The 24,607-nt window shown below is 54.5% G+C and overlaps 1 protein-coding gene across 1 annotated transcript; it reads left to right on the top strand.

Moving 5' to 3' along the window:
* Positions 1–480: 480 nt before the first annotated feature.
* On the top strand, positions 481–24,109 carry CORO2B (coronin 2B). Its single transcript, XM_071441120.1, has 13 exons — positions 481–762; positions 8,684–8,737; positions 11,452–11,655; positions 17,672–17,788; positions 18,678–18,827; positions 19,961–20,125; positions 20,563–20,679; positions 20,867–20,971; positions 21,356–21,452; positions 21,724–21,836; positions 22,300–22,390; positions 22,477–22,616; positions 23,015–24,109. Exons 2-13 carry the CDS (start codon positions 8,690–8,692, stop codon positions 23,144–23,146), a joined length of 1,479 nt encoding a protein of 492 aa, XP_071297221.1. The 5' UTR covers positions 481–762; positions 8,684–8,689; the 3' UTR covers positions 23,147–24,109.
* The last annotated feature ends 498 nt before the right edge of the window (positions 24,110–24,607 follow it).

Below are 24,607 nucleotides of genomic sequence, written 5' to 3'. Positions count from 1 at the left end.
GCAGCCGAGGCCAGGCCTGGGATGGGCTTTCAGCTCCTTCCCAGCTCAGCATCCCAGGATTTCCTGGCGCTGTCGGGATGGGAGGGAGCCGAGCCATGTCGCGACAGCGGGGAATCCTCGCCGACACCGCGCGTTTGTCGCGACCCCTCCCAGCATGGCCGCGCCGGGCCGGCCGCGCATCCCGGGGACGAAGCGCGGCTCGCAAAGGGTTAAAACGGAACCGGACCCAAACCGGGGCTCCCAAAGGGTTAAAACAGAACCGGACCCAACCCGGGCTCCCAAAGGGTTAAAACCGAACCGGGGCTGGGCCAGGGCTCCCAAAGGGTTAAAGCGGAGGTGGCACCGGGGCTGTTGAAGGGTTAAAGCGGTGGCTGCGGAGCGACACCGGGGCTGCCGAAGGGTTAAATGGGAACCGGGTCCGGACCCGAACCGGGGCTCCGAGGGGTTAAATCGGAACCGGGGCTCCGAGGGGTTAAATCGGCACCGGGGCTCCGAAGGGTTAAAGCGGCTCGGGCCCCCCCGGCGGCCGGGCCGGGCCGCTCCCCCCGGGGGCGGTGCGGGGCTGACATCACGGCCCCGCCGCGCCGAGCACCGGCCGAGCTGAGCTGCGGGCAGCGCAGCGGGCACACCCCACCCTCCTCCTCCTCCTCCTCCTCCTCCTCCTCCTCCGGCTGCTCCTGCTCCTCCTGCTCCTCCTCGCTTCTCCTCCTCGGCTGCTCCTCCGTCTCCCCGGCGCTGCTGGCTCCGCATGCCCGTGCCGAGGTAAGCGCTGCCCTCCGCCGCCCCGGTGCCCGCCCCGGTGCCCGCAAGGTGCCGGGCCCGGCCCCGCCGCCTCCCCCGCCCGGCCGAGCCCGCGCCGCCGCCGCCGCCGCTCCCCGGGCTCCGATCGCGGCCGAGCCCCTCCCGCGGCCGCGGCCGCTCCGGCCCCGCAGCTCTGCTGCAGTTTTAACCCTTGGAGGGGGCGGCGGTGCGGGGCGAGCACCCCCGGGGCACGGGGCAGCCCCGGAGCCGCTCCGAGCGGGGCTGGGAGCCCGAACCGCGCCGCGCAGCATCCGAACCGAGCATCCTCCCGAAAAGCGAGCAGCATCCCCCGCAAACCGCGCATCCGCCGGACCGAGCGGCCCCCCTAAACCGCGCATCCCCCCCAAACCGCGCATCCCCCCCAAACCGCGCATCCCCCCAAACCGCGCATCCCGCAAATCGAGCATCCCACAAATCGAGCATCCCACAAATCGAGCATCCCCCGGACCGCGCATCGCCCGGGCCGAGCATCATCCGAACCGAGCATCCCCCCCAAATCGCGCATCCCCCCCAAGCCGCGCATCGCCCCCGGCCCGCGGCCCAGCCCTCCCGGGGGTCGCGCATCCCCCGGGCCCCTCCCTAGGCCGCTGCTTCCCGGACCTCTACAGGTGGCTGGAAGGGCGTGGAAAACCTCGGGAATGGCTCCGGGAGCTCGGCGGAGGGGGCGGGGGAGGGGGGGGGCCCAAATCCATCCTGGAGCAGCTCCCGGATTCCTGCGGGGAAGGTTTTGCTTCCTGGGGGTCGGTCCCGTCTCTCCCCATCCCTGATCCCTGGGAACTGAGCCTGATCCCATCCCTGATCCCGCTCTCCCATCCCGTGGCGTTGGCTGTGGCCCTGGAGCGATCCTGAGCCCCTGGATCCTGCTGGATTTGGGATCAGGGAGCAAAGGGGCCGATTCCAGAGGAGCCGTGGGATTTGGGGTCAGGGAGCTCCAAGCCTGGGCCAATTCCAGGCTATGGGATCCTTGGGATTTGGGATCAGGGAGCTCCAAGCCTGTCCCAGCCCGAGGGTGTGGCACAGCCATGACTTTGGGAGGTCACCAGACATTCCAGGGAATCTGCCTTGGGAAAGGTCACGGGGTGGGAAGAGTCTGGAATGACCTCAGTGGGCTCTGGGAATGGGATTGATGATCCCATAAAAGCCCTGGGCTGTGACACAGGCTGGGAAAGGCCGGAACATTGGGAATGACACTGGGCTGGTGCACTGGGAATGGGAGGCAGCGGGGCTGGAGCTGATCCCTCTCCAAATCCTGGACTGGGATGTGGGAATGTCCAAATGACCCCAGTGAGAACAGGGAGAATCCCTCCTTCCCTTTTTTTTTTTTTCCCCTTAGGAAAAAACTTGTGGGGTGTCCAGCACCGTCTTTGGGGTTGGGTATTCCCCGGTGCCATTCCCAATCCCTGCCAGAATCCCTGGAAAAGTGTGTTCCCAGTAATTCCAGAGAGGGGTCGATGAGCAGGCCGGAGCTTGGGATATAAATCCACAACTGAGATCAAAGACCCCCAGATTCCCAGATATTCAGGGGTGCAGTTGGAAGCCAGGCTGGGAATTTGGAGCGCTCATTCCCAGGGTTTTTTTTTTGGGATGGGAACGGATTTATCCCAGAAAAAGGCCCCAGGGATAGCACCTGCAGCAGGATGGGGAATTTTCTGTTGATTTTCAGGGAATGGATGAGCAGATGGAAAAGTTTTCTGTCTTCTGTCCCAAAAATTCCTCTGTTCTATCCAAGCTTTCCTATGGATTTTATCTCCTGCAACGTGGATTGATGAAATCCTAAGAAATTCCAGGAACAGCTTCCTGACCTGACCCATCACCGATTCCAGGGCTTTTCCAGGCAAAACTGGGACACGGATCCGGGGAATGTCAGCCCCTGGGCATTCCCTGGATGTGGAGAGGGAAAAGGGAAGCGGGACAAGGAGCTGTGAGAGGCTTTTCCGGGATGGATGTGGCTCTCCGGATTCAGCGTGGATCCAGGAAAAGCTCCGGTGATCCAAAGCTGCGGGGATCGGTGGGATGTGGGGGTGGGAATTGTTCCCACAGAAAGGCAGGAAAAGGGGGAGCCCCAGGGAATGTCTGGATCTGCATCCTGCCCCAGCTGCCGGCCTTATCCGGGACAGGAATTTGGGATTCTCCTGCAGCAGCTCCTCCCACGCCGGGGCCGCTTCCCAGAGGAGCTGCAAACCTTGGATAAGCTTTTCCAAAAGTTTGTAAATATTCCCGAGCAATTTGTCCTGGGAGGAAAATCCAGCTGGAAATTGGGAGCAGGGCCCTAAAGCCAGCACCAAGAGCTTTTCCTGGGATTTGGAGGGCTGGGAAAAGGCTTGGGGGGGGGGCTGGAATATTTCCTGGATCCATCCCTGTCCCGAGCCACCCCCTCCCTTCCCACGGGAAGGAGCAGCCGGAGCTGCAGCTCCTGGGGGAGTTTGGGACCAGGGAATTAAAAATAGGATGGAGCTGGATCCATGGGAATGCTGGGAGAGCCCACGCCTCACTCTGGGAGCTGCCCAAATTCCCTGGAATTGCGGCATGGATGCCATGGAATGGCCACTCCAGCTTTTTTTTTTTCCAGCTTCCAGAAGATCTGTGGGAATCTGGGATAATTATTCCGTGCTGTGGAGTCTGGTTTGGTCTCCGTGCCTTGGCAAGAGAAAAGCACCCCAAATTTTGGGAATTATTATCCCTCAGCCTGGATAACTCTCCCAGGAAGCTGAGGGAGAAGGGATGGGAGTCAGGATGGGAACAGAAAGGGAAAGAAAGAGATTCCTTTGCCATGAAAATGGGGATCCTTGGGAATAGCCAGGTGGGAATATCCAGGTGGGAATTCTGGTCAGGGAGGGGCTGGAGAATTTAACCTTGGATCAGGAGCTCCCAACTCCCACCCATTCCAGAGGCTGCTCCCAAATCCCAAATTAACAAATTACTGGGATCTGGGGGCGTGGGGCTTTTTTTGGGACGAGGGATTTGAAACGATTGGAATTTTTCCCAAAAAAAACCACTGTTGAAAGGATGATGGTCCTGGGGTGATCCCATGGCCAAATGATGGAGCTGGGATCCAAAGGAATGGGAACATCCAAAGGAATGGGAACATCCGAAGGAAATGGAGACAAGCCCAGATTCCGGAGAGGAAATTCCAGCTATTCCCTGTTAGGATCAAATAAGCCGTGCCCTCCAGAAGTTCTCCATGGCTGGGGGGTTGGAACGCTGGAATATTCCCAGTGGGAATTCTCCGTGTCCTCTGCTGCCTTGGAAGGGCAGATGTCGTGGCTGGAACAAATGCTGATCCATGGAAAAGCTGATACCGGATCAATCCGGGGGGAGCTCGGTGGAGGGGCTGGGCTGTGTTAGCAGGGAATTGGGATTTGGAGAACATGGATTGGCTTCCCGGGAATGCGGGATGAAGGCTTCTCCGGGGGGCTGCTAAAAATGGATCTGATGGAGCAGCCTGTCCTTGAGAATTCCAGATATTCCAAAGGGGCTCCAGGAGAGCTGGAGAGGGATTTGGGATAAGGGATGGAGGCACAGGAGACAGGGAATGGATCCCACATCCCACTGCCAGGGGCAGGGATGGATGGGAGACTGGGGAGGAATGGGATGGGATGGGCTGGAATTCCCAGAAAAGCTGTGGCTGCCGCTGGATCCCTGAAAGTGTCCAAGGCCAGGGCTTGGAGCACACTGGGATAGAGAATCCATGGAATGTGGAAGTGGGACATTTCCTGCCTCATTATTCCTTAAAATCCTTTCTTTCCCTTTTTCCCTTTTTCCCTTTTTCCCTTTTTCCCTTTTTCCCTTTTTCCCTTTGTCCCTCATTCCCAAATTCTCCACAAAACTTTGGAAAAGCCTGGCTGGGGTCACCAATCTTTGGGATTGCTGTAGGTTGGGAACGGGGATAAGGAGCCGTTGAAATCTGGAAAGGGAAAAATCCCCGTTCCAAGACAAATTCCCCTCGTCCAAGGCAACTCCAGCCCTCGGCTTTTTAATGAGCTTTAATTGGGATTCCGTGCAATTAATTGGGATTCAAAGGAATTAATTGGGGTCGTTAGCGGGGCCTGGCGGCGTCGCTGGGATCCGTAACCCACACCCGGCCGGGCAGGCTCGTTCCCAACCCCCTTCCCGCTCTTTTCCATGGAATTTTATCAAACCATGAATAGTTCCATTCATCCCGGATTCCTATCTCCCGAGTCATTCCCTAAATCTGGCAGCTGGGGTGGGGGGGAAAAACCATCTCCGGATGGAGGGAGGCAGCTGCTCCGGTGCCCCCCAAATCCACGGATTCCGGCACTCCCGGAGCCGTGCCAAGGCCGCTCCCAGAAATCCCGCGCTCCTTTGTTCATGGCAGAGCCGCTGGCAGAGGCTCCAGCCGCGGATCTCCGGCGGGAATGGGGCTGGGAAAAGCTCCAGGAGGAAAAAGGCCACGCTAGGGAAAGGCTGGAGCGGTCAAGGTGTTGATGGAGAGTGGGAAAATCGGGATAAATTGGGATAAATTGGGATAAATAAAATGGGACCTGAGCCCAGATTGGGGTCTGGCTGTGGGAGATCCGGTTTGATGGGAGATGTGGGAATGCTGGGAATGGTGGCAGCCAATCCCTGTATCCGAAGCTTTTCCAACCTCATCTTTTCCAAGCTCGTCTAAAATCCAAGGATGTGTGTCCATCCACTCTATGGATCCAGAATTCTCATGGATGAGCCCCCAGCTGAGTCCTGCTCATTCCAACAGGAAAAGGGACTTTTCCCCCTCTCTGACTTCCCTAAAACCCCCTCAAGTTAGGAAAAATCCTGGAATATTTTTTCCCCTCAAGGAAATGGAATTCCACGGAGCTCAGCCCCATCCTGGTGGAATTTCAACCTGGAATTTTCCCCTCTGGAAGTGGTGGTGTCTCCCAGCAACTCTTGCTGCGCAAATCCCAACAAATTATGCAAAATAATGATGGAAAAATTTGGGGAAAATGATGAAAATATCCTCCTCCGCCAGAAGCTTGGGAAGAGCCACGCTCCAGCCAAATTCCCTGTTATGCATCCTGGGAAGCTGCTGGGATGTTTGGGATAGGGCGGTGCCAGGAGCAGGGATCGTTTGGATTTGGGAATGGGAATGACCTGAAAGGCGGAGCCGCGCTCTGGGGATGTCCAAGGAAAGCTTGGATGGGGCTTGGAGCAATCTGGGATAGGGGAAGTGTCCCTGCCCATGGAATTGGATGGGGTTTAAGCTCCATTCCCACCCATTCCAGAATTCCAGGATTCCACGATTTCCAGGGATGCTACTTGGCAAAGCGCGGCCCATGGCGATGCTGGATCCCCGTGGATCCCAACCCTTGGAATGCCGCCAGGGACTGGAGTTCATCCCAAAATCCTCCAGATCGTTATCCCCGTCTCCCAGTTTCGGCAGCGCTGCGGTTCGGGATCGATCCCAGTTGGAAGCTGGGATCCAAAGGGTTTCCTTCTTTTCCAGGCTCCCGGAGCAGCCCTGATTCCCTGAGCTCCGTGTCCATCCTGGGCGATCCGGAGGCGCCCGAGCAGCGCGGGGCCGAGCAGGGCAGGTGAGGATCCCGAGGGACCTGGAGAGGGATGGGAACCCCCGGGATTCAGTGGGAATCTCCCATCCCATCCCAAATTCCTCCTCTGGAAGCTGGGAATGGGCTTCAGTGGTTTTTTATCCGTAGGATTGCAGCGGCAGCTTCCATGGATTTCCTACCAGAACTTGACCCCTTATCCCAAAAATTCTCTAAGGATCAAATCCCTGGAATGTTCAGTGTTTGTGGGAATGAGGATGAAGGGAATTAATTAAGGAAATGATGCAAAATGGGTGGAAAAATTGGCCCGGGGTGAGAATTCCATGCAAGTTCATCCAGAGGGATCCCAGCTCCCGATGGGATCATCCCAACTTCTGGAAAAGAGAGCCTTGGGTGAAGAGCAGGGAACCCCGATTCCCAAAAAAAATCCAAGGAAAACCTGGGAAAAAGTGGGATTTGAGGCACATCCCGGGGCAGGGGAGGGACATCGCGGCCGCTCCCAGAATAACGAGGAGAACAAGGAAAACAAGGAAAACAAGGGAAAAAGGAGAACAAGGCTCCCTCGCCTGCCTCCGGAGGGTTCCGCTCATGCCGGGAGCCGGAGCACAAGGAAAGGCTTGTCCGGGATTCCCGAGGGTTGGGAAGGGGGGTCGGTGCCATCCCGTGACCTTCAGCCTCCCCCGGCGCTTCCTGGGAAACGGGAATGTGCAGCCTGGAATACTGACTGGATCCTGCCTGTTTTCCTTCCTCTCTTGTTGGTGGATTTGGCCGCTCCTTGATTTCTGCTGGAAAAGCCTGGGAGAAACTTCCCAAAAAAAAAAAAAATCCTTTGGGGGTTCCGGGTTTGGAGCCACCCCAGGGTGCTCATTCCTGGGAATATTTGGAATTTTTTACGCGGAAAGGGAGAGCTGTCAGAGCTGCTTCCCAGGGCTTTGGAAAAATCCCAGGAAAAAGAAATTTCCTAGGATAAATAAATCTCCCTGTCCCGTGCAGAGCTGGGGCTTGGGAAGGGATTTTTTCCAGGCTATCCCAACGTTTCTGCTCCCGGTGGATTTTTTTCCAGCAGTTTTTTGATCCTTTCCCACCTGGCACCTCCCTAAGGAATTTTTTCCCTGTGGGGTCCCTTTTCCGTGACAATTCCATCCTTTTAATTCCCGCTTTAAAGTGGCTTTTCCCCATTTTCCCATTAAAAAGCTTCCTTTAGGAAAGGTTGGATTGATGAGATCTTCCCACCGGAGCCTTTTCCTGGGACAGATCCAAACTGCTGGATCCTGGCTGGAAAATCCTGTTGGATCCAGGGATTTGTGACGGGATGTGAAGTAATTCTGATGGATGAATCCCTGGCTCATTCCAATGGGAAAAGCGACATTTCCCCCCTCTCCAACTTCCCAAAAAGTCAGGAAAAAGCCTGGGATGTGTTTTCCCCTCAAGAAAATGGAATTCCAAGGAGCTGGAGGAGGGAAAATTCCCGGGGGTGGTGCCCCAGGGCAGCTCCGGGGGCTGGGAATGTTTTGTTCTCCATCCGGAGCTTCCTGAGGTGGGAAGGACTGGGAAAACAGAGTGGGAGGACAACTGGGCTTGCTTCCGGAATTTTTGCCGGAGGAGGAATTTTGGGATTGTTCTCGGCACGTGGGGCCTGGGAAAGTTTGGTTTTCCTCCTCCGGGAGTTTTCCCAGATGGAAAATGATCCAAACTCGGCTCCCTGAGGGTGCCAGGGGTGGCTTTTGCACCTTTCCAAGAATTCCATGAGACCCGTGGAAACTTGGGAAGCAGCTCCAGGTTCCAGGAGGGATGAGGATTCCTGGGAATAGCTCAGCTCTGTCCGGACTCACTTGGAGCTTTTTCCCAGTGTTTGGGAAGAGGAGAGGCCGTTCCCAGGATTTCTAGGAAGTTGAAATCCTTGAAAAGTTGGACTCCGGGGAAACCCTAGGCTGGAAAAACCTCAGCTGGGAGATTCCCAGCCGGAATTGCCCCACCTCCTCCATTCCATGGATTCTGTCGCTGCCCCAGGCTGCTCCAAGCCCCATCCAGCCCCACCTTGAACATCCCAAGGATCCAGGGCCAGCCCCGGCTTTCCCGGGAATTCCAGCCCGGCCCCTCCCCACTTCCCTAGGGAAGAATTCCTTCCCAAATCCCATAATCCTGCTTTTTTTCAACCATAAATCCATTATTTTTATGGAATTCCTTCGTCCTCCAGAAGGACTTTGGCTGCCGCGTGGAATTCCCCAAAAGTGGGAGGAGGAAACGGGATTGGAACCACCAAAAATTCCCTGCTGGGGGTCGGATCCCGGCCCTCTTGAGCGCCAGGAAGGGTTGGGGCGTTTTCCCTGGAATTCCTGGGAAATGAATGGAATTTTTTCCTTTCCCTCTCTGCACAGAGCTCCATGAGGGACCTGCACAAGTCTGAGGTGCTGGGGAGCAAGCGCGGCCTGGTGAGTGTCCCGGGCCGGGAATTCCCACCTGGCTGCGACAAAATCCATGGAAAACTCATCCTGAGCCAGCCCAGAGCCCCCCAGGGGCCGGCTCCGCCCCGGAGATCCCTCAGAATGAAGGGAATTCCTGGCATTCCCACCCCACATCCCGAATTTCTTTGGGATGGAGCATCGATCCTGTGGTGAGGTGGGACTGGGAATTCCAAACCCATGGCAAGGTCAGAGTGGGAATTCCAGCCCTGCAGTGAGGTTGGATCAGGAATTCCAGCCCCACGGCTGGGCTGGCTTGGGAATTCCGGGTCAGCTCCTGCTCCTGAGTTTTCCCCTCCCAGTGGGAAAAATTCCTGGATTGGGATGGGGAGGTGGCTTTGGAGGGGCTCTCCCAGTCTGTTCTGAGGTTTTCCAGCCTGGATTTCAATCCCCCAAAATTTCCAGGATATCAACCCCAAAATATCCCCTTGCTCCGGCTGGGCGGGATCTGGGATTTCCCCAAATCCATTCCCAGACAGACCAAATCCTTTGGGATTTAATCCCTGAGGCTCCCAAACCCTTCAGCCCTGATGCTCCCAGGTGCAGATTCCGCGTGGAATCCACCAGAAATTTGGGATCACGGGTCTATTCCAGGAATACCCCCAGGAATGTGGCACAGCAGCGAGTCCAGAGGGGATTTTTCCCTAAAAAAATTCCAGATTTTAACTTTTTTCCCCCCATTTTCTGCACAAAAGAATTGAAGGATGTCCATGGGGTGGGATTGGGCAGCTCCAGCTCCTTCCTGGGGATTCCAGATCCTTGATTTTCCTCTGGAAAAGCGGCTCCTGTTTGTGCCCAGCCTTAATGAGCCATTGATGCTGGAAATGTCAAACTCCAGCATTCCTGACCTTTCCCATGGGAAAAAAACTTCCAGGGATGCTCCGGATGCGGAGGGAGGGAGGGAAAACAACCCCACACCCGAGGCTGGGATCAGCTTGGATTTGGGATTTCTGCATATCCCCAAATTCCTACAAAACTCAGCCTTGATTTTATCCAGAAGATCCCGGACAGGGAATTTTTGTCACGACCTCTGTGCCAGGAGAGAGGCAGGAAAACTGGGAATAACAGGATTTGGGAGAGGCTCTGTCTCCTGAATCCCCTTCCTGAAAACCCCAGAGTTTTTTCTGTTGGATTTCCTTTTCCCAGTGATTTTTCCAAGCGAATCCCTCCTTTTTTTCCCCCCTGCTACTCAAAACCAAATCCGTTGGAAGAACGAGGGAAGATCTCTTTATTCCCATTAAAAATCCTCAGGACATGGGAAATGCCATGGTGACAACACAAAAGGGCACGGGCACAATTCCAAGGGGAAAAAAAAGTCTGGAAGGGAGGAATTTTTCCTCCCAAAAATTCCAGGTGAAGGCAGGAATTAATTTCCCCGTGAGCTCGGACGCTCGGGGCGGATTACCGGGAGCTATTTTTAGGATATCCAGGTTTTTTCAGGATTAGGGCCGGGGCTGTGCCTGTTGTTGTGGCCACAGCTCCTTTCCCGATTTTTCCCTTGCTCCCGCTGTTTCCAAGACTCCCGAGGGATGAAAGGATCCTTTGAAAAGCCAAGCACATGGAGACAAGAGCTGCTCCTGCTGCTGCTCCGGGAAAGGCCGGAGCTGCCAGAAAAGCGGGAAAATGTCCAAGTACAACCGGGGGGTTGTTCCTGGGTTCTTTTCCCTGTTTTCCAGGCATTGCTATTCCCAGGGAATGAGGGCAAAGCCGACGGAATTTTACTCCTGGGATCTTTCCCCTGTTTTCCAGGCATTGCTATTCCCAGGGAATGAAGGCAAAGCCGACGGAATTTTACTCCTGGGTTCTTTCCCGTGTTTTCCAGGCATTGCTATTCCCAGGGAATGAGGGCAGTGCTGGGGATTTACTCTTGAGTTCTTTGGGGATTCACTCCTGGGTCCTTTTCCACCAGGATCAGCTCGTGGATCCTTGGGATCCCTGCTGGATCCCGGGCTGCTCCATGCACGGAAACCTACAGGAAACGCAGAATATTCCCAATGCTCCCTCCGTCCCCCTCCCGCCCCAATTCCCGCTCTCCCGCCATCCATTTCCAAGCCATCACATTCCAAGCCGGAATTCCTTTGTCATGTGCACCCAGGCGTGTCCTGGATGAGCATTCCCGCTCCAAAGGGGAGCAGCTGGAATTCTGTGGCTTTCTGAGCCTTTGGGAACCCTTCCAGCACTGGGGTTTTTTGGGTGCCATAGGTTTTTTTGGGAATGTTCATGTTGGAATGGGCCCATCCCGATGCTTCCACGTGCATGGTAAAAACAGGAGAGCAACCAGGAATGGTTTTATGGGAATGGGGTTTTTTTGGGAGTGCTGAGCTTTCTTTCTGAGCCTTTTGGGAGCCATTCCAGCACCGGGAGAACGCTTTCGATTTTTTGGGAATGCTCCTGTTGGAATGGGCCCGTCCCGATGATCCCATGTCCATGGTAAAAACAGGAGAGCAACCAGGAATGGTTGTTTTGGGAATGGTTGTTTTGGGAATGGTTGTTTTGGGAATGCTGAGCTTTCTTTTTCAGCCTGTTAGGAACTATTCCTTCTCCGCGGGATGCTTTAAATTTTTCGGGAATGCTCACGTTGGAATTTGGCCCATCCCGGCGCTTCCATGCCCACGAGGACAGCCAGGAGCGCGGGGGGGTTTTATTTTTTTTTGGGAATGCCGATCCCTGCATTTTTCCGGCAGGGGATGTCATGGCGGCCGCAGTACCGCAGCTCCAAGTTCCGGAATGTTTACGGGAAGGCGGCGAGCCGGGAGCACTGCTTCGACGGGATTCCCATCACCAAGAACGTCCACGACAACCATTTCTGCGCCGTCAACGCGCGGTTCCTGGCCATCGTCACCGAGAGCGCCGGCGGCGGCTCCTTCCTTGTCATCCCGCTGGAGCAGGTGAGATTCGCCACGGGAATTCCCAAAGAAATGTCCAAATCTCCTTTTCCGGGGTTTCCTCATCATTCTGCTGGAGCAGGTGAGATTCCTGACAGGAATTTCCCAAAAAGCGTCCAAATCTGCTTTTCCTGGGGTTTCCTTATTATCCTGCTGGAGCAGGTGAGATTCCCCACGGGAATTCCCAAAAAAACTGTCCGAATTTCCTTTTCCTGGGGTTTCCTCGTCATCCCGCTGGAGCAGGTGAGATTCCTGACAGGAATTCCCAAAAAAGTGTCCAAATCTCCTCTTCCTGGGTTTCCTTATTATCCCGCTGGAGCAGGTGAGATTCCCGATGGGAATTCCCAAAAAAATCAGTCCAAATCTCCTTTTCCTGGGGTTTCCTTATTATCCCGCTGGAGCAGGTGAGATTCCCGATGGGAATTCCCCAAAGAAATGTCCAAATCTCCTTTTCCTGGGGTTTCCTCGTCATCCTGCTAGAGCAGGTGAGATTCCCAATGGGAATTCCTACATGGAGCCATCCCAAAGTGTCCAAATATTTTCTTGGATGGGATTCCCAAAGTGTCCCAATTCCTACTACTTTTACTGGGGTTTCCTCGTCATCCTGCCGGAGCAGGTGAGATTCCCAATGGGAATTCCCAAAAAAGTGTCTACATTCCTGCTGCTTTTTCTGGGATTTCCTCATGGCTCCTGGGAATGGGATTCCCAGTTGGAGCCACCCCAAAATATCCGAACCCCTGCCGCTTTTCCTGGGGTTTCCTGTGGAATTGGTGAATTGGGGTTTTTTAAGGAAGAATCCAAACATCCAATCAAAGCATTTTTGGAATCTCTCCAGGAGGTTTTCCCGTACTTTCAGACACTGGGAATGTCTTCAGCCTGTCCCATTACAGTGCCAGGTGCCACTCAAATCCCAGTATTCCAAGGAATCAGCTCCTTGCAACCTCATCCCACTGCTCCTTCCCTTTCCTTGGTTTTTCCAGGGGATGGATGGAGGCACGCCAGGGATTTAAGGTTGGATTTTTGGGAAAAAATTCCTCCTCCAAAGGGTGGTTGGGCACTAGAACAGCTCCTTTCCATGGGAAAAGCAGGAATTTTGTGAGGGGCTTATCCCTCTCATCCCTGATCCAGGCGGGATCTTCCCCCTCCTCCCTTTTCCATTTCTATCCAAGATTCCCCTCGCTTTTCCCAGGAATTCCCCTGGGATCTGCCCATCTGAAGCTGAAATTCCCACCAATCCAGCGGCTGCTCCAGCCGATCCCGTGCGATCCGCAGCTCCCAGGAAAAGCAGCAGCAGTGACCTTGAGCCTGGAATTTGCCTTGGAGAGGGAAAGGGGAGCGTTTTCACGGGAAGGGAATCCATTAAAATGAGATCAAAGGAATTTTTCCAGGGAGGGAGGCCCTGGCACAGTTCCCAGGAAAGTTGTTGCTTCCCTATCCCTGGAATGTTCAAGGCCAGGTTGGGGCAACCTGGGATATTGGAATGGGATAAAATCCCTTCCCATGCAACCCATTGCTGGATTCTGGGATTCTTGGATTGCTCCCAAAATTCAGGCACTCACCTGGGCTATTCCTGTATTCCAAGCGGGAATCCACATCCCGTTCCTGGGCACCTGCAGCTCTGGGATGCTCCCAGCCTCATTCCCAGGAGGAATTTTGCCATGGCTGAGCTGCATTCCCAAATTCCCAGATCCCAAATTCCAGCTGGGAGAGGGAGCAGCTCTCCCTGGTTTTCTTTCCCTCCATCTCATCATTCCTTCACCCACCCCTTTCCCTGTGCAACATTCCCGCCTCTCCTGAATTCCTTGTTCATTCCGGAGGCAGCTCCAGATGGAAGGAATTCTAATCAGGATTTAATTGCAGAGCACAGCTTGAGCCTCATTAATATTCCCAGAAAAAAAAAAAACCCGGGAGCTTTGTCTGAGCACCCGGAGCGCTCCAGCTCCGGCCTCATCCCCACTCCTTCCTCACGGATCCCAGCTGGAATCACCATCCACACCCCCTCGATCCCGAATCCTGAGGAGCAGCCCCACATTCCCAGCAAATATCACTTTTTTCCTGGCAAAATCCCGGCGGGATAAAAGCAGGGATGGCGTTCCAAAGGGATCCTCTGAAATCCTGGGATATCCAGCTGGTCAATCCCGCCTGGAGCGGCCCTGGATGCTGGAGGAGTTAATAAATTCCCGATTTTTTTTTTTTTTTTTTTATCCGGAGCCTGATTAGCTCATTAAGGAGAAACTCATTTTCCTTGGAAATCAGCAGCTCCCTAATTAATTGTGATCCATAATTAGAAGCTAATGAAGGTAACCCGGATACCGCGGAGCCGCTCCGTGGATTTGCTGCCGTATTTTTGGATCTTTTCCCTGGATTTTGCCCTCAGCAAAGCTCCCGGAATCTGGGCCGGGCCATCTGCTCATCCCAAATCCACACCCCGGGGTTTTCATGGAGCGATCCAAGGGATGTGTAGGTTGGGAAAAGGGAGCTTTGCTCCTCCCTCCTCCCAGATCCTAGAGCCTCAGGATTGGGAATGAGCCTGTCCCCAGCACCAGGATAAAAATATCCCGAGGGAGTGGGCGAAGGATCAGGAAGAGCAGGATTGGCTCCCTGGGAATGGGAGAATCCTGGAATCCTGGAATGGTTTGGGTTGGAAAGGACCTTAAAGCTCATCCCATTCCATGAACAGGACAGGGCTGGATTTGGGATGGGAGAGAGGATGGATTTGGGATGGGACAAGGACAATTCCCACTATCCCAGGATGCTCCAAGCCCTTTCCGACCCGGACTTGAGGATTTGGTCCTGGAGACCCCTTGGAAAATATTCCTTTCTTGCGAGCCAGGGAACAAAATCCTTGGATGCTGCAATTCCGTCAGGAAGCAGCTCAGTGCCGTCACATCCCATCCTTCTGGAGCCAGGCTGGGAATGCTGGGAATGTTCCCCGGGAGAAGGGAAGGATCCAGTGAATCCTCAGGGCCCCTTGCAGGGCCTAAAGGAGCCCCGGGAAAGCTGGAGAGGGATCTGGGATAAGGGTTTTGTTGGGATCCCCACGGATCCCTTTGCAGGGAGTCACTTCCATGGAAACAGAGGGATTTCTGTTCCTGCCAGGAATGAGGAGCTGTTTTCCAGAGGCAGCCAATGCTCTCTCCCGACGGGAGTGGCAGTGGGAAGGGGCAGCCTCTGTTTATCCGGAGGAAGCTGAAATCCAAACTCCTGCTCCCGCCACTGCCAGGATTGTGGGAATGGCTGGATTTGGGATGGGGGAAAGGCTGGAATTGGGATAGGGAAAAGCCTGGATTTGGGATAGGATAGAGTATGGAATTCCCAGACCTCCCCGAGTGTCTTTCCGTGTTTCCTTGGGATTTTCCATCCAGGAATGGGATCCAGAGGTGCTGCCAGATGGATGCTGCACCCATCCCTGAGGTTTTCCGTGTGGGATTGAAGGATGAAGTGGAATGAAGGGATTTTTCCACGTTTGTGGAGCTTCCCGTGGAATATGTGGGTTTGGAAGCGCTCCTGGGTTTGTGTTTTCCAGGGGAAAAGCAGGTTTGGGAAATTTCTGATATTGAAATAATTCATCCAAGATTTCCTGCTGGATGGATTTCTGGGAAAAGTGGAGCTCAGCCGTTGCCAGGGTGGAGCCGTGCTGCTCCAAGGATGGGAATTGAGGATTTCTCCCACCCCCTTGGATTTGATGCTGACAGATCCGACAGAAAATTCATCCCAGATTTCCATCAGGGAGGGAAATTCCATCCCTCTCATCCCAGAGACGGCTCTGAGTCCCCTGGAATTCCTGGGATTCTCTACACAGATTCCTCAGTCCCATTCCCTGATTCCAGAATCCAGAGGGTTTCCATCCCCTCTCCCTGCTGCTATTCCAGCCACTCCCAGGGAAAAAATTCCCTCTCCACCCCCCCAGTCCCCAGAATTCACAGTTTTTCCAAATAATTCTCCCTTTTCCCAACATAACCCAAAGGATTTTCCCTTTATCCAAGCGCCTCAGCGAAGGGAGGGGTGGGAGCTGCCGGGAGATTTCCTCCTTCCAGCCTTTTCCGTGGAAAACCTCGGAGCCGCCAGAGCCAGGAGAGCTCCAGGCTGTCCCCGCGGGGCCGGAATCTGGGTCACCGAGCTTCCCTCAGCCGGGGATCAGGGATCCAGGGATTAGGATTCACCTTGGATTAACTCAGGCTGCCGGCAAGGTCCCACTGAAAAACGGGATAAACGCAGCTGGAATCCGGGATTTTTTTAGGGATTTTTTCCCTTTTATTGCCTTTATTTTTCCTTCGCCTTTTCCGGGTGCCCTGGAATAGCACATTCCTTGCCCTTTTCCCGGTGTGTGCAACCAATTTGTATCAAAATTCCAGACTTCTTGGGAAGAAACGATCCCTAAAAACCAAACTCAGAGCTGTCCTCCTAATAAATCCTGATAAATTTTGGGAAAATCCATCAAATTTTATGGGAAAAGGCATTCACTTGGCTGATTCCTCAGAATCAGAAAATAAAAGAAAAAGAAAAGGAAAGAAAAGGAAAGAAAAGAACAAAAGAAACCAGAAAAGAGGTGGAATTTGAATTTGTGCTGTAAAAATTCCATCCACCTGGAATTCTGCGATTTCTCTGGGAATTTCTGCTGTGACCAGGGTGTGAATGAAGTCCTGGCAATGCAAATCAGAAATTCGGGAAAAGCGGGATAAGCTGATCCTCTGGATAAGTGATGGGGGCTGGAATATTTCATGTAACAAAGATAAAACCAGGAATTGCATCCCAAGAATTCACTGGGAGGCAGAACTAAGGAATCACTGACATTCCCACATTTCCTTTTCCTTCTCTGTCTCATCTTTGGGAATTTTTCCTTCCCGAATCCCTCCCTGCAGCTCGAGGGAAGAAATGAATCCCAAGAAACCTTGGGAGTGACAGCTCTGGAGCCGTTCCTGGCCCTGATCCGACTTCCTGGAGCTGCCGAGGGCAGAATTCCCAGCACGTTCCTTTGTTCCCAATAAACGGAGCCGGGAGCTCAGCACGGGAAAAGTCGGGAGGGAAAATCCATGAAATATTCAGCGGCCGTGCCGAGCTGACCCAGTTATTCCGCACGCTCCGAGCGCCGCTCCGGCACGGAGCCAGAACGGAGCAGGGAAGGACACCAGGGTGGCATCCGGACACGGAGCTTCCTTGGGAATGGAAAAGGCTCCCATCCCGGTGGGAATCTTCCCAGGAGGCTCCGTAAAAGCTTTGGAAATCCCGCATGGAAAGATTCCCAACCTGCCGGGTCACGGATTGGGGATTAGCAGGAGTTGTGCGATCCCAGAATTTGGGGTTTGTTCCATGGAGGAGAACCTTGGAAAATGGTGATCCTGAAGTGTGGGAAGGAAATCCGAAATCTGGGAGGGAAATTCCAAATGCTCCGACTCCCGGATGGGTTGGATGAGCTTGGGGCAACCTGGGATGGGGAAGGGGATCCTGGGCAATGGCAGGGATTGGGAATGGATCTCCTGGAAGATCTTCCCACCCAAACTGTTCTGGGATTCTGGGATTCACGCAGGATCCAACGGCCGAGGGGCTTTGGAGCCTCTGGAATCTCTTCCGGTCCTTTCGCGCATGGATTTGGATCCTGAAAGGAGAAGTTTGGATATTGGGAAAATTCCCTCATGGAAAGGGTTTTCCAGCCCTGTCTCCATTCCCAGAGGGACTGAAAATCCCTGTGGATGCAGTTCTTGGGAACAGGGATCAGTGCTGGGAATGGTGAGACTCCACGATCTTGGAGTGCTTTTCCAACCCCAATATTCCATGATTCCATGAATTCCCACTAAGCTCCCAGCTGTCCTTTCCCTGCTCCATGGAGTCTGAAGAAACCCCTTCCCATCCATGGATCAGCTGGGAATACTGGGAATATTGGATAAACTCAGTCCCTGGCTTGGCCCATCCCAGGCTGAGCTGGATCTCCCTTCTCCAACAATTTCCCATCCCTGGAAACACCAATTTCTCCCAAAATTTGATGTTTTTTCCCGATGTTTTCCTTGCTTTCCCACTCCAGACTGGCCGGATCGAGCCGAACTATCCCAAAGTTTGTGGTCACCAGGGAAATGTGCTGGACATCAAGTGGAATCCCTTCATTGAGAACATTATCGCCTCCTGCTCCGAGGACACCTCGGTGAGCCGGAATTCCGGGATGTGATTCCCAGATCCATCCATCTTCCCCATCTCATTGATTCCCCATTTTGATATTTCCATGGCATTTGTTTTGGGAATGCTGAGGGACAGGAGATCAAAGGCAATCCCAAATTGTGCCCAGCCTGGCTCCTGGGCCAGAATTCCCTCCTGTTCTTTATTTTCTGGACACAAATCCAGAGGATCCAGAGGGTAATTCCCATGAGGTGCAGCTGAGGGAGCTGGGAATGCTCAGCCTGGAGAAAAATGGGAATTCTGAAGGGAATTCCAGGCTCTCCTAAAGTCCCTGACAGGAGGGGGCAGCTCGGGGAGGTCCTGGGAAAGGTTCAGGTTGGAAACCTCCATGGAGACAATGGAAAAGAGGAGCTAAATCCTGGGAAAATCCCTGGTGGTTTTTAGAGCAACTGACCTGGAAAATCTGGGAGTCTTTATCCCAAAGGATCCCAAAATGTGGAGTCTGTAGGGTCAGGAAGGGCTGGGAATCTGGGAATTCAGGGTGAGCATTCCAGCGCCCTGTCTGGATAACACCACCTGCCCTGGTTGGATTTTTCCCAAGGGATCCCAAGGATTTGTTGCTTATCCTTGAGGGACAATCAGTAGCAGGGCTGATCCTGGAATTCCCGAAAGCTTTGTTTTTGGGAATTCCAGGATTCTGGATGTTTTTGGGAAGGAGCTTTCAAGGCCAGGAGCTGGGATGGTCCAAACCCCATTCCGGGCGTGGATCCACCCTGGCTGGAATTTCCCCAAGGGATCCCATGGACCCCTTGCTCCTCCTTGAGGGGCAGTCGGCAGCAGGGCTGATCCTGGAATTCCTGGGCAGGACAGGAATTCCAGGGGCGGGAGGTGGGACGCAGCTCCGAACCCCGTTCCAGGTGCGGATCTGGGAGATTCCGGAGGGGGGACTGAAGCGGAACATGACGGAGGCGGTGCTGGAGCTGTACGGGCACAGCCGCCGCGTCGGGCTCGTGGAGTGGCACCCCACCACCAACAACATCCTCTTCAGCGCCGGCTACGACTACAAGGTCAGCATTCCTGGGACTGCCGTTCCAAAGGGCTTCCCTGGATTCCGGCACCGCTGGGGGTCACCCGTGGGTGGCCGGAGCGGGATCGCTGGAATGGTTTGGGTTGGAAGGAGCTTAAAGCTCGTCTCGTTTCGTGCTTTCCATAGGCCAGGGAGAGCTTCCATAGGCCAGGGAGGCATTCCATGGACCAGGAACAGCTTCCATGACCAGGGAGACATTCTGTAGATCCGGGAGGCATTCCATGGACCAGGAACAGCTTCCAAAAGCCAGGAACACCTTCCACAGATCAAGAACAGCTTCCATAGATCAGGAATAGCTTCCACGACCAGGGAGACATTCCATAGTCCAGGAACAGCTTCCACACATCAGGGAGAGCTTCCATAGGCCAGGGAGACATTCCAGAGGCCAGGGAGACATTCCAGAGACCAGGAGCAGCTTCCATAGGCCAGGGAGATATTTAATGGATCAGGGAGACATTCTGTAGGTCAAGGAGACATTCCATGGATCAGGAACAGCTTCCATCGGCCAGGAACATCTTCCACAGGTCAGGGAGAGCTTCCATAGACAGGGACACATTCCATGGATCGAGGAGACATTCCATGGACCAGAAACAGCTTCCATAGACCAGGAACAACTTCCATAGATCTGGGAGAGCTTCAACAGACCAGGAACAGCTCCCAAAAACCAGGAACAGCTCCCTTAGACAAGGAACATCTTCCATAGACCAGGAACAGCTTCCATAGACCAGGAACATCTTCCATAGACTAGGAACAGCTTCCATAGACAAGGAACAGCTTCCATAGACCAGGAACATCTTCCACAGGTCAGGGAGAGCTTCCATAGACAGGGACACATTCCATGGATCGGGGAGACATTCCATGGACCAGGAACAACTTCCATAGATCTGGGAGAGCTTCAATAGACCAGGAACAGCTCCCAAAAACCAGGAACAGCTCCCATAGACAAGGAACAGCTTCCATAGACCAGGAACATCTCCCATAGACCAGGAACAGCTCCCATAGACAAGGAACAGCTTCCATAGACTAGGAACATCTTCCATAGACCAGGAACAGCTTCCACAGAGCAGGAACACCTCCCGCCATCCCGGGTTGCTCCAGAGGCTCTTCCCGCAGGTGCTGATCTGGAACCTGGACATCGGCGAGCCGGTGAAGATGATCGACTGCCACACGGACGTGATCCTCTGCATGTCCTTCAACACCGACGGCAGCCTCCTGGCCACCACCTGCAAGGACAAGAAGCTGCGCGTGGTGGAGCCGCGCTCCGGGAGGGTCCTGCAGGTGGGACGGGCGCCTGGAGTGAGATTTTCAGGGAAGGGTCCTACGGAATGTTGGGAGAATACCCCTCAAGTGCCGCAGGTGCTCCCACGCGTGCGGTGTTTTCCGCGTGGTGGAATCCGGTTGCCAGCCTGGTTGTGGAGATGGTGGGAAAGGCTTGGCCTCATCCCAAGTGGAGGAGTTGGAGGCTTTGATTCCGTTGGTAATTAAGGATTTGTGGAAAACGGTGGGAGTAAAAGGGGAAGGTGCTGGAGGTTTGGAGGAGGATGGTGGGTTCTCCCTGATCCTCGGGAAAATGGGAATGTCGACTTGCCCCGGGACAGGTGCCGAAGGACAGAGCTGGAATTTCCCCAGGATGAGACTGGGGGTGCAAGGAAAGGGCTTTCCTGGGATGAGAGCTGGATCCAAGGGGAATTCCAGAGCCCATTCCTGTCTTGCAGGAGGCCAGCTGCAAGAACCACCGCGTCAACCGCGTGGTTTTCCTGGGAAGCACCAAACGGCTTCTGACCACGGGAGTGTCCCGCTGGAACACCCGGCAGATCGCCCTCTGGGACCAGGTGGGTGCCGGGATCCCCCTCTGTCCCTGCTGGAATTCCTGCTCCATCCCTGCCAGAATTCCTGCTCCAACCCCACCGGGATCCCTCTCCAGCCCTGTCCAGATCCCTGCTCCATCCTTGCCGGAATTCTTTCTCCATGCCACTGCCACCAGGACACAGCTAACACCAGGATTTTCCTGTTTTCCAGGAAGATTTATCCATGCCTTTGATCGAGGAGGAGATTGATGGGCTCTCGGGGCTCCTCTTCCCCTTCTACGACGCTGACACCCACATGCTATACCTGGCTGGGAAGGTAGGGATGCACGGAGCATCCGGATGTGCCATTCCCAGAAAAATCTCCCAGCATTGCCCAAGGGATTGGGGCTGGAATTTGGATCCTGGAATGGTTTGTATGGAAAGGGAGCTTCAATGTCATCCAGTCCCATGGATGTCCCTGCCATGGGACACATTCGATCATCCCAGGCTGCTCCAAGTCCCGTCCATCCCAGGATATTCCAGGGATCCTGAGGCACCCACAGCTTCTCTGGGAATTCCAGCCCAGCCCCTCCCCACCCTCCCAGGGAACAATTCCTCCCCAGTATCCCACCCATTCCTGCCTTCTAAGTGCTCCTAATCCTGGTTTTTCCCACCTTCTCATTTCCAAATCCATTCCCATCCCTCTTCCCTGCTGCTCCAGGGCGATGGCAACATCCGGTACTACGAGATCGGCTCGGAAAAGCCCTACCTGAGTTATCTCATGGAATTCCGCTCGCCGGCTCCGCAGAAAGGGCTGGGTAAGGGTGGAGGTGCTGCTGCTCCACTTCCCAGAGCATGGAAAAGGTGGATGGGGAAGGTGCTGGATGGAGTGACAGCAAGGAAAAGGGTTTGGATTGGGTTTGGGTTGGATTGGATTGGTTTGGAATGGGTTTGGATTGGGTTTAGATTGGAATGGGATTGGGATTTTCCATGCTGGAATTGCGTGGACGGGTGACCCCGGTGCCTCTCCGGTTTGGGATTTTCCATGCTGGGAATTCCACGGATGGCTGATCCCGGTGCTCTCCGCAGGGGTGATGCCGAAGCACGGCCTGGACGTCTCCGCCTGCGAAGTTTTCCGTTTCTACAAACTCATCACCCTCAAGGGGCTCATCGAGCCCATCTCCATGATCGTCCCGAGGCGGGTGAGTACTGGAATGTGGGAATGAGGGGGATCTGGAATGTCCAGGTGGCTCCAGAGCCATGGACATGCCCCGCTTTGGCCAATCCCATGCATGGCTCTGTCCCCACCATCCCTGGACCTCTCTATCCTCACTCATCCCATGGAATTTCAACCACAATTAAACGGGAATGTTTTTAGGGAACGTTTCTCCAAGGGGTTGGTCTCACTTGAGTTTTGGGAATTTGGGGGAAAATATCTCTTGGATTGGGGTTTTCTGGGAAGCAAATCCAGCTGCTGGCCAGGGCTGGGTGAAGGACACGATCCCAGGTTCTCTGCTCCAGCCAGCACTTCCCAAATTTCCTCCCTGTGCCTAGAGTTTCCCAACTATCCGGGTGTTTATTCCCTCTGTGGGGCAGGGGATTATTTCCCTGGGCCCAGGGAGCAGATTCCCAGATCCCATTGCTCTTCTCTTCCCCTTTTCCCAGTCGGAGACGTACCAGGAGGACATTTATCCCATGACTCCAGGGACGGAGCCAGCCCTGACCCCAGACGAGTGGCTCAGTGGGGTCAACAGAGGTAAACCCACCAGGGCGGTATCCCAAAAATATCCGGGATGTGGGAAAAGACCACGGCATCCTGCTGATCCGCCAGCTCTCCCACAGATCCCATCCTGGTGTCGCTGAAGGAGGGATACAAGAGGAATTCCAAGATTGTCTTCAAGGCGCCGGTGAGGGAGAAGAAGAGCGTGGTGGTCAATGGGATCGACCTCCTGGAGAACGTCCCACCGCGCACGGAGAACGAGGTGGGGCAGCCCTGGAATGGGAATGGGAATGGGATCTGGGGATGAACCTGGAAAGGCACCGTGCTGCCAGTCTCCATCCCAACAGGGGCAGGAATGTGGGATGCCTCCAGGGATGGGAGCCCGGGATCCATCCCATGAACCTTTCCCATGGTGGACACCTTTTCCATGGACACCATCCACTATCCCAGGCTGCTTCAGTCTGGCCTTGGACACTTCCAGGGATCAGCTCCTCTGGGAATTCCTTCCCGAAATCCCATCAAAATCTCCCATCCTTCAGTTCAAATCCATCCCTTGTCTCCAAAATCAGCCAAGTTACGGCCCATTCCCAGCATGGATCTGGCAAAATCCTGGGATGAGCCGATGTGATCCCACCCTTCATCTCCATCCTTGTTTTCCAGCTGCTCCGGATGTTCTTCCGGCAGCAGGACGAGATCCGGCGGCTGAAGGACGAGCTCTCGCAGAAGGACATTCGGATCCGGCAGCTGCAGCTGGAATTAAAGAACTTCCGGAACAGCCCCAAGAACAATTGACTCCAGGGATGTTTTCTAAAGAAATTCCTTTGTTTCTACTCCTGAATTCCTTGGATCCACTCACCCAGAACACAATTCCGGAGTCTGCGGCTGCCGAGAGCCTGGAATCACGTCCTGCGTGTCTTGTCTGGCACTAATCCCGCTCTAACCTGATTCCTGGGAAAGCCTGGAGGCTCCCAGTAAGTCGGAGCCATGTCCTGTCCGTTGGGATGAGCCAGCCCGGGGCAGATTCCCGGGAAAGCGCGACGCTTCCTTGCTATTAATTTTTTTTCCTATGCAAAAAATGTGACAGTGGGAGCGGAACTGGAAAAGGGGCGGGAAGTGGGAAGGGCTTGATCGTCAAAGGGGGTTTCCGTGTGGGAATCCGGGATCCTTCCCGTGCTGGGAAACTGGAATCATTCCCATGGGAGCAGGACGGGATCCTTGCTGTGGTGGGAAACTGGGATCATTCCCATGGTGGGAGCCTGGGATCCTTCCCATGGGAGCAGGATGGGATCCTTCCCATCATTGTAACTTGGGATCCTTCCTGTAGTGGGAACCTGGAATTCTTCCTGCAGCCGGAGACTGGGATCTGTCCCAGGATCCTTTCCCATGGTGGAAATTCGGGATCCTTCCCGTGGTGGGATCCCGGGATATTCCTGGGGGTGCTGCCCCATGGATGGAGCCCAAGGGGTGGATCCTGAGGATGGATCCCAAGGGACGCACCTGGAGCTTGCCAGGCTCAGCACTTTGGACAATCCCAGGACTGACGGGATTTGCCTGGAGCACAGGGAATGACACCAAATCCCATTGGTTTTTCCTGGAGATCCCAATTCCCACTCAGTCCGAGCTGCTGAAGTTCCCAGCGCGGGTCTGTCCCGTCCGTGTCCTGCGTTCCCTGCTGCGTTCCATGTGCTGTCATTCCTGATTTATTTATGCTCCCACGGGATAGTGATGGAATAAAATCTTTTCAGAACACCAGAACCGCGTTCCCGTCTCTCCTTCTCCACCCAGGGGCTGGGGGCGATCCCAAGGAAAATTCCTGGGTGCGCTCCCCCGGACCAGGGAGGGGGGGAGAAGCCAAAGATGGATCCCGGAATCCAGCATGGATCCTCCTTCCAGCATTCCCAGCTCATCCCAACGCTTCCAGCATCCAGCTCATTCCGGAGGGAGGGAAGCACGGAGCGCTGCCTCTTACCTGGGATCCAGGGGCTCCTTCTTCCCAGCCTGGCAAAGCTGGGAGAGGATTTCCCAGGAGAAAGGCTCCAGTTTTCCTGGGATAACCCCCCCAGAACCCCCCATTCCCGAGGGAAAACATTCCAGGAGCTCCCCAGCCTCTCCCTGGGCTTCATGCAAAGGATTTTAGGGAGCCGAAGGGGCTGAAAACACCGGGAATTCCCATTTTTCTAGAGCTGCAATTCCTTCTTTTTAGGGTACTAAAAAAGATGTGGGAACCCCCACTTTTCCAGGGGTGCTAATCCT

This window comes from Agelaius tricolor, unplaced genomic scaffold (genome assembly GCF_023055355.1).
Source record: "Agelaius tricolor isolate 1412-34295 unplaced genomic scaffold, bAgeTri1.0.p SCAF_16, whole genome shotgun sequence".
NCBI classification, from domain to species: Eukaryota; Metazoa; Chordata; class Aves; order Passeriformes; family Icteridae; genus Agelaius; species Agelaius tricolor.
The sequence above is the reverse complement of the archived record's forward strand: the minus strand, read 5'-3'. Positions and strand labels throughout refer to the sequence as shown.